Raw genomic sequence first — 9,398 nt, 5'->3', positions numbered from 1 at the left:
TTCAAGCTTTTTAGTTGTGAATTCTTTCAACTTTTGTTCGTCATGGAAGGTTTTTATTTCTCTTCGCATCTGAAGCTTAATTTTGCAGTGTATAGTATTCTTGGTTGGCATCCATTTTTGTGCAGCACTTGGTATGTATTGGTGAACTGCTGGGCCTTAAGGATTAACCCAGAGAAATAAATCAGTTGAGATCTGGATTGGTTTCCTTCTGAAAGTAATCTCTCATTCTTCTCTGGCAGCCTTTAAAATTCTGTCCTTATTCTGGATGTTGGATATTTTCATAATAATGTGACTTGGTGTGGGTCTGTTGTTTTTATTTTATGTATTTGTGGTCCTGTAAGCTTCCTGTATTTGGTTTTCCATTTCATCCTTAAGGTTTGGGAAATTTTCAGATATGATTTTATTGAAAAGATTGTGCATTCCTTTGATTTGTATCTGCAAGCCCTTATCCATCCTGATAAATCTTTTAAGTTTGGTCTTTTCATGCAATCCCATATTTCTTGAAAGTTTTGTTCATGTTATTTTAATATCTTATCTCCATGGTCAGCTTTATCTTCTAGATTATATAATTTGTCTTTATTTCCTGAAACTCTGTTTTCCAATTGGTCTGGTCTGCTGGTGATGCCTTCCTATGAATTTTTAATGGTTTATTGATTTCTTCATTTTTTGAGAATTTCTGCTCGTTTTTTTTTTCTTTTTTAAGAACCTCTCTTTATTGGATCTTTTGCTTCCTGTATTTTCTTCCTTACATCATTTTTACCTTTGCAGATCAATTTAGCTATGAACATTCTAAAGTCCTTCTCTGTCAATTCTTCTACTGTGGTGTTATTGAATTATATTTATTTGTTTGAGATGATTTTTTTCCCTTGCTTTTTCATGTTGTTTGGGTGTCTACTCATTTGACAGTATGATTTTGAGGCAGTAGAGTTTCTTCCCTGTGGACTTATAAGAACTCTGAAGGTTTCTAGTACCTTACAATTTAGGGGGAGACAGATAATACATCAACCAATACAAACCATTTATAGCATCCAACCAAATAGTTCCTGCTTAGATATCTATTATGTTAATTGTCACAATAAACAGAGATGATGTGTTTAGTTATTGTCCACAGTTAATACAGTAGGATTATGTACATACTTACACTTTTAAGTTGTGAACAGAGATAGAAAAGAAATAATGTAGGAAATGATGCTTGTGAGGGAGGGGGAGAGAAAATAGAAGTAGAAAATAGAGGAGGAATGATAGATCAGTTAAGATTGGCTATTAGTAGAGGAAAAGACATAAAGAGGTTCAAGGGAAACAGGTGAGAGAAAAGGTGTATATAATAAAAATTTAAAAATTAATATTTCTTTTTTTAAAATTTTTAATATTTATTTATTTTTTAGTTCCCGGCGGACACAACATCTTTGTTGGTATGTGGTGCTGAGGATCGAACCTGGGCCGCTCGCATGCCAGACGAGCGCACTACCGCTTGAGCCACATCCCCAGCCCCTTAAAAATTAATAGTAAAAATAAAAGTAAAATAATACAAGAACAAAACTGCTGTAGTATAATGAAATATATTAGTCCTCAAACTTTTTATCTATAAGAAATAACTGCCTTAGCGGCTGGGGTTGTGGCTCAGCAGTAGACCCTGGGTTCGATCCATCCTCAGCACCACATACAAAAATAAACAAGTGAAATAAAGGTGTTGTGTCCAACTACAACTAAAAAATAAAAATAAAATAAAATAAGAGAAAGAACTGCCTTAAAAAAATGTTAGGAATGAGAAAAACAAAAAACAAAACAAAAACCCAAACAAAGCAAGACAAAACTAAACAAACAAACATAGGTCTGAATATGTATAAGTGTCCATGAATCATTCAGGTCACAATTGAACATTGTTCTTCATTGTGTTCTTTAAGGTAAGTCTTAACATTTTCATTAAATACAGTGAAAATATCTGAAAAGAAACATCAGATGACAAATATTTTTTTAAAAAACAATCTATCATTTTCACCAGTTCATGAGCAAATGTTGATCTCTTTCTTAGTCAAATCCTAGGAGGGAATGATCCTGCTGTATTCTTAACAAAGCATACGTAGATAAATGTTCTTTTTCTACTTACTCATTACTCTTGGTCTGGTTAGATTTATCATTTGACCTATTGGAGAAGAAGGCAATGACTATATAATAAATAATAAATCCATTCACATGAAGATGTTAGGGTATGGTGTGGATAAACCATCAGTAACAGTGTTAAGGGAGAGATTTGGAATTAGACAACTTGTTGACACTGTTCTGTGTGACCATAGGAAGTTAGTAATAGTCTCTTTGAATTTCAGTTTTCTCAATGGTAAAACAGGGGAGTCAGTGGCCTCCTGGAGTTAGTTGATGAGGGTGGGTTGTTAAAATTCCAGAAATTTAATGAGCCAGAGAGTTAAATACTATCAGTATTAAAAAATTAAATCTCATGAACTTAAATTGTATGACAAATACGATTAAAAACTCAATATTGATCACTTTCCAGTTATAATTATTTTTAATTATTTTACTCCATTTTACCATTATTTATACTCTTAAGATTATTTATTGTATGTGTTTACACATCTCTTTCCAAATTTGCATTCAGTGATGCCGTATTGATCCTTTGAAATCAGCCATGATGGGGATGTTTACTCCATGGAAATTTTTATTTATTTATTTTAAAAATTTTTTTTAAACATTTATTTTTTAGTTGTAGATGGACACAATATCTTTATTTTATTTTTATGAGGTGCTGAAGATTGAACTTAGTGCCTCATGCATGCTAGGCAAACGTTCTACCTCTGAGCCACAATCCCAGCCCTCCATGGAAATTTTTAAATGGTGCAAAGCAAGCTTTGGCTTATTGCTTATTATCTCTAAACTTAAGAAAGTGATGAGAGAAAAAAATAGAGTGAGAATTAAAATGTTGATGATGAGCAAACTTAAAATATGTCATGTCTGAATTCCTCCAAACTGGGGAACCGCTATAGTTAGGATCTGGAATACCTCCTGTTACCCAACCATAGGTGGAAGCCTTGATCCTCAGCTGGTCACTTATTGGGAGGTTGTAGAAGCTTTAGTAGGTAGGGCCTAGTGAAGGAAGTTAGTTCATTGTGGGTGTGCCCTGAAGGGAATATTGAGATCCCTGTCCTTTCCTTTCTCTTTTGACTTTTTATTTCCTGGTTGTTATTGGGTGAGCTCACCTCCTCTACCACATGCTCCCACTATGATATATGTGGTGTTACAGGCCGAAACCAAGATGACCGTGGACTAAAAATTCTGAAGCCAAAATAAATCTTTCTTCCTTTAAGTTGTATTTTTTTTTACAGTAACCAAAATCTAATCTAGAAACCATTCTTTCAGTATTTGAAAACTATCATTCAATTCAGCAAAGAAGTAGTTGACATCAGTGAAATACAATTTTTTTACTCCTTAAGTAAATTAAAATATCAGCGGATATTTATGTCAAAGGTGCACTCATTTATCAATTGTGTGACTCCATGTGTTGAATTGGACAGAAATCAAACTTATTTTGTAGTTTGAATTTGTGACACTATTATTGATGAAATAATTATAAAACCAACAGTGTAGCAAGTCACATCAGGGTGTAGGTATATGGAATTTATAATACAGAGAATGTGTCCTTTTTTCTAGGTTATTGATTTTCTTGTCATAGAGTTGTTTATAACAATCTGTAATAATCCTTTGTACTTCTATTTTAACAAAAATCACTTCATTACAATAGTACTTCTATTATCAGTTGTAATGTGTTATGTTATTTGGATATAAGGTGTCCTCCTAAAAAGCTCATATTAGACAAGGTAGCAATACTCAGATGTGAAATTAAGTTATGAGAGCTGTAACTTACTTAATGGATTAATCCATTTGGTGGATTAATAATTTGAAATGGACTATTGTAGTGGGTTGTAACTGTAGGCAGGTAATATGTGGTTGGAGAAAGGTCAGTGGGGGTTTGCCTTTGGGGTTTATATTTTGCCTCTGGTACCTTGATTTTGCTTCCTGCCTGCCATGAGCCAAGGAACTTTCCTCTACCACACCCTTCTGCGATGATGTTCTGCTTTACCTTGGGCCCAGAGCTGTGGGGACACCCATCATGGACTAAACCTCTGAAGCTCTGAGGAAAAATTAACTTTTCCTCCTTTAAGTTATCCTTTTTAGTATTTTTTTGTCACTGTGACTAATACAAAATGTATTCTTTTTAAAAAAATATTTTTTAAGTTGCAGTTGTTTACTTAAGTTTCACTTATTTATGTGGTGCTGAGGATTGAACCCAGGGTCTTGCACGTGCGAGGCAAGCGCTCTACCACTGAGCCACAATCCCAGCCCTAATGTATCCTTTTTAATCTCTGGTTTTATTTTGTTTTCTTAATCTAAGATTTTATCAATTTTGTTTAAACTTACTGTTTTTGTTTTTATTTTATTTTATTTCCTGGTACCAGGAATTTAACCCAGAAACTCTTAACCCCTGAGCCATATCCCCATCCCTTTCTATTTTTTAGTTTGAGACAGGTTCTCACAAAGTTGCTTAGAGACTTGCTAAATTTCTGGCTTTGAGCTTGTGATCCTCCTACCTCAGCCTCCCAAGCAAACCTACTGCCCTTCAAATAGATTTATAGGTTACACACCAAAAAGTCCACAAATTATAAACATGCAGACTCAGTAATTTCTAGAGTTGAACAACCATTATTAAAAAGTTCTATAACGTGTCCATCACCCCTCAAAATAGCCTTTTGTCCTTTCTCAGTCAATCCTTGCTACTTCCAGCCCTACAAAACCACAAATCTACTTTATATATATATAGATTTTTCCTTTGTGTATATTTTATATCAATGTAGTGATCATGTTATTTATACAGGGCTCATTTCACATTGCATAATTTTTGAGATTAATCTATTTTGTTGTTTGTGTATAATTGTTCCTTTTTGTTGCCGCATACTATTGTATTGGATTTGGCTATTATTATATAGACACTTGGATTATTTTATGATTTTGGCTACAATTAATAATAACAACAAGTGTTACTATCTAGGGCTTATCAGAAAATAAGCCCTCAAAAGTATACCCTGAAGGAATCTATAAATAAATGAATGAGTCAAGGTAAAGGAAGGAGGCTGGGTAGACATAGAACCCTTGGTTCTAGGCTGGCTCTGTTCCTAAATGTCAGTGCAATCAACCAGTCAGGAACATGACTTTGGCCTTTAGTGTCTTTCAACAGTGATGAATTTAACCTAAATTACCTCTAAGCTCTTACCTGAAATTAAATTTAAATATAAACAGACTATCTCAAACATATGAAGATTTTTAACATTATGATGGTGCAAAAGTGAATGCAACTTTTCTAATTTTGTCCCCAATAACACTGGCTCAAAGTGAGCAAGTCTCTAAACTGAACAAGAGAGTGGGACACAGTAGGCCATGCCTTGAAGAGTGTGGCTGGTGGGCTCCTGTCTTCACCCTGAGGCCTCCCTCCCTTTTGTCTAATCAGCCTTAAAAAAGAAAAAATCTTTGGAGCATCAATTTTATTATACAAGTCATGAGAAACATCTCTCCCATCCCAGAAGCATGGGACAAAGGACAGAGAAGACAGGGCAGGAGGAGTGTCCCAGGGAAAACAGTCTCTGATGTCTCTTGCAGGTGGGAGCACAGGAAACTCCTGATGTCCAGGTCTACTCCTGAGTGGAACCCATGTGGAGAAGCCTGTGTGAGGTAGCACACCTCCCTCCTGCAGCTGTCTGAGTCCAGGTGACTGATGCCCACGCTGTGATGTCAGGATCCAGAGAGCACAGGGTCCTCTGGCTGTCCATTGGTTTGGTCTGTCTCAGCTGTCCATCCCCCTGGAGCCACTGTGTTTCTGCCCCTATGAGATTTCTGCCCTCTTTCCATGGGAGCCACATTTTTGCTGACACATGGCATGCAACAGCACAGCCATTGAAAGCAGGTGGTGATCCTCCCAGCCACTGTCTTCCGGCCTCTTCTGTTGTCATGGGGTTGCCCTGTGGAGATGTCTTGGAAGGAACTGCTACTGTCTGTTGCTGCAGTCCACCTACTGAGAATACTCAAGGGGCTGGGCAAGTGGGGCACAGAGTCATGCTGGGAGGCTATGGCAGGAGTGGGGGTCCATGTAGTCAGAAAGCAGAGATTAACGGCAGGCAGGCTGGACCTTCTGATGCTTCTCATCCCTAACTGCTTGGCCTCCTCAGGCAGCTGGTACTCAGAGGGCAAGAGGAAGTTGTAAAGGGCAGGTTCACTGATACTCCTCTTTGGGAGGTCAGGGAAATTGGAAGGATCCAAGAGGTGTGGGCTAGGCCTTGGCTTTACATGCACAGCTTTCAGCTGGAATTTGTAGCTTGCCCCCTGGCTTATCTGATGCTGGAGTATCAGGTATGTAGCCATGGCGTCATCAAACTTTCTATTGGCCACAGACACCCAGGTATTGTATGGGTCACAGCCCATATCAAACAGGATTGCCATTATTGCAGGATCTGGGTGTTTAGGGAGTGGGTCATGATAATTATATGATAAATATTCACTCTGCCTCAGCCATGGGTGCTGCAGGATTTGCTGTACTGTGGGCCGCTGCTTGGGGTTCACAGTCAGTAGTTTACAGATGAGGTTTTGTGCATAGGTAGGAATGTGGTGGGGGATTTGGTACCTTCCACACACGATCAGCTTCAGCAGGTGCTTAGTGGTGATCCCCATAAATGGGCATTTCCCTGTCAACATAAAATACAGAATGACTCCCAGGCTCCAGATATCCACTGGGGGCCCCTCATATTCTTGCCGCAAGGCGATTTCAGGAGCAAGGTATGTGAGAGTGCCCCAGAACCTGTTCAACTTCAGCCCAGCTATGAACCTGGCACTTAGGCCAAAGTCGATGAGTTTGATGTTGCCTCTGGCATCCAGCATGATGTTTTCCACCTTCAGGTCTCGGTGCACGACACCCTTCTTATGGCAGTAGTCCACAGCCCTTGCGATCTGCCTGAACAGTCTCCGTGCCTCCTCCTCCTGCATGCCACCAGCCTGGATGTGGTGAGATAGCTGTCCCCCACTTGCGTACTCCATTACGAGGTAGGCATTTTGGACAGTTTCAATAACCTGAAATAGCTGAATCACATGTGGGTGGCTCAGAGTCATCATGATATCTGGTTCAGAGAGGACTGGAAACACCTGCCCCTCCTTTGGCAGGATTTTTACTGCCACCTCTGCCCCAGTGAGGAGATGGCGGGCTAGTTTCACCTGGCCAAACCCACCATGCCCAATGGTCTTTAGGAGCTGATAATGGTCTGTGAAGGGAATCTCATCACAGGAGCAGGGCTCCTGCAGCACTGCACTAGTCTGACTACTCTTACAATTCATCCTAAGCAGGAACACCAACTAAGAATGCTAGCTAAAAACAAAACAAAGCAAAAAAAAAAAAAAAAAAAAAATCAAAACAACAAACCAAAAATAAAAAACAAACCAAAACAAACTCAAATCAAAAAAACCAATATCCAAAGACCACAACCACAAAGCATGCTATAGGCCACCACCAAGAGCTTCCTATACTTATGATGGACAAAAACCCAGGCCCAGCATCTCTTATAATACCTGCTCTTTGAAATTTCCTCACTTACTCCTTGTGAAGTCAGGGCCAGTAATGGTCCAGTCATGCCTGGGCAGAGCCCCCAGTGATTTTGAGTCCCCAGACCTTTGCCACTTTCTGAATAAGATTAAGAAAGGATCCTACATCCCCCACCCCACACCCGCTTCCAGTAGCAGAAGGGGGCGGAGCTGTGCTGTCTGCTTGGCTGACCGTTGGCCCCTCGGCCAACGCTCAAGCACAGCTCCCTTGCCACCCCTCACCTCCGCTCCTCGCTGGCTCTGGTTCCAACCCCCTAACTCCCATTCCGGGAAAGGGTTAGGATCCCTCTGGTATGATGGCCCTGGGCCTCCCCAGCCTCCCACTGGCCTAGAGCCGGTCCACCCCACAGCCGTGAGTAGGGGCGGGGCTGCGGACTTAGACTCAGGCCCCCAGACCGCCTCGGCTTGCGCAGGGGCAGACACCCTAGCCGACTGTAGGGGGAGACACGTCGCGCTGCTGCAGTGGCTCTGGCCCCAGGTCTAGGAAACCTGCACTTCCCCGTGGGTTTGTATTGTCCATGGTGGGGCTGGGCCACGTGATTGCCCCCACAGCTGCACAGGTCCCAGGTCCAAACCTTCTTCTTGGAGTTTCTAGCTCCCTTCCAGCTCCGCTGCCGCACCCACGAGTTACAACTGCTTAGTGCACCTGGACAATGATGCTAATCTATTCCTCTTGGTGCATGGCCCGACTTCTGTGGGCACTTCTAGCAACCTGTGTGGTGTGATGACACAGATGATGCTGGGAGGAATGTCCTCTGAGATAGGTGCTGTGTGGTTATTATCTCAGCTGGTTAGTACTGCATAAACATAAATCTGGGTCTGGCCAAGTATTACTTCAGCCAGTGGAGCTTGGTTTACAAATCCCATCCATGCCAGTTTACCCTAAGCGATCCTCACAGAGGCCATCTACTCTTTTATCTTCCACAGCGCTCTGCTGCACTTCCAGAAGGTCTGAACCAAGCTTCCTATCCACATGCTGGTTCCACGCATCATTCTTTAGCCTATGCAGGGGGAAATCTAACATGTGCAGTTATTTAAAACAGCAGTGGCACTTTTACTTCATTTCATGTGTTTTTGATACACTTTCCCTCAATTTTTTATAGTATATTGGCTGGCTCCTTCTTTAGGTATTTTGTCGATGATTTCCAATGTTCAGCTTTTTCCTCCCATGGCTTCATGAAAACAATACAATTAATAAAAAGGAATAACTATTCCAAAAGACTCAGTCTAAATTATAGGACGGTCAAGCTGGATGTGCAAAACACTGGCTGCATTGGATTCATCAATGTTTTAACTTCCTTTGAGGAAGCTGTCTTAAGTTTTCATCACTAGGACTTAAAATTACTGTGAAAATGAGGTATCCTGAATTTCTCAGTGAAGACTTATTCTTTTGAGTGATGTATTAAATACTGCTGGAAAAGACTCATTAATTAAACTTCATATAGGTAAAAAAACAAAAAGTATTTCAGGAGCTTTGGGCTTCAGTGGGCTATTAAGCTGATATTTTACTTGTTTAGAAATTTAAATTTGTACAAAACTTCAATGGATTTTTCATTTTAAGTCTAAGAATCTATCATTACTTTTGGCTTTGAAAGACCTCAACATATCTATACTCAAGGTATCCAATTCCTTTTTCTTCCAACTCTTGAATAATTAGTTTCAAAAGGGTGGTAACACCTCACTCACACTGTGATACTATAACAAAATGCTGTGTTCCTTAAGACACTGTAAAGTATTAACACCTATGAGGG

The 9,398-nt window shown here is 39.9% G+C and overlaps 1 protein-coding gene and 1 pseudogene across 1 annotated transcript; one reads left to right on the top strand and one right to left on the bottom strand.

Moving 5' to 3' along the window:
* Positions 1-5,793: 5,793 nt before the first annotated feature.
* On the bottom strand, positions 5,794-7,383 carry LOC113187350 (sperm motility kinase 2B-like). The gene has a single exon (XM_026395087.2). It carries the CDS (start codon positions 7,381-7,383, stop codon positions 5,794-5,796), a length of 1,590 nt encoding a protein of 529 aa, XP_026250872.2.
* A 280-nt stretch (positions 7,384-7,663) lies between these two features.
* On the top strand, positions 7,664-8,855 carry LOC113187349 (aquaporin-11 pseudogene; annotated as a pseudogene).
* The last annotated feature ends 543 nt before the right edge of the window (positions 8,856-9,398 follow it).

This window comes from Urocitellus parryii, chromosome 2 (genome assembly GCF_045843805.1).
Source record: "Urocitellus parryii isolate mUroPar1 chromosome 2, mUroPar1.hap1, whole genome shotgun sequence".
Classification (NCBI taxonomy): domain Eukaryota; kingdom Metazoa; phylum Chordata; class Mammalia; order Rodentia; family Sciuridae; genus Urocitellus; species Urocitellus parryii.
The sequence above is the reverse complement of the archived record's forward strand: the minus strand, read 5'-3'. Positions and strand labels throughout refer to the sequence as shown.

Coding starts and splice junctions, on each gene's coding strand:
- LOC113187350 (XM_026395087.2), bottom strand. CDS start 7,383: ATGAATTGTAAGAGTAGTCAGACTAGTGCAGTGCTGCAGGAGCCCTGC.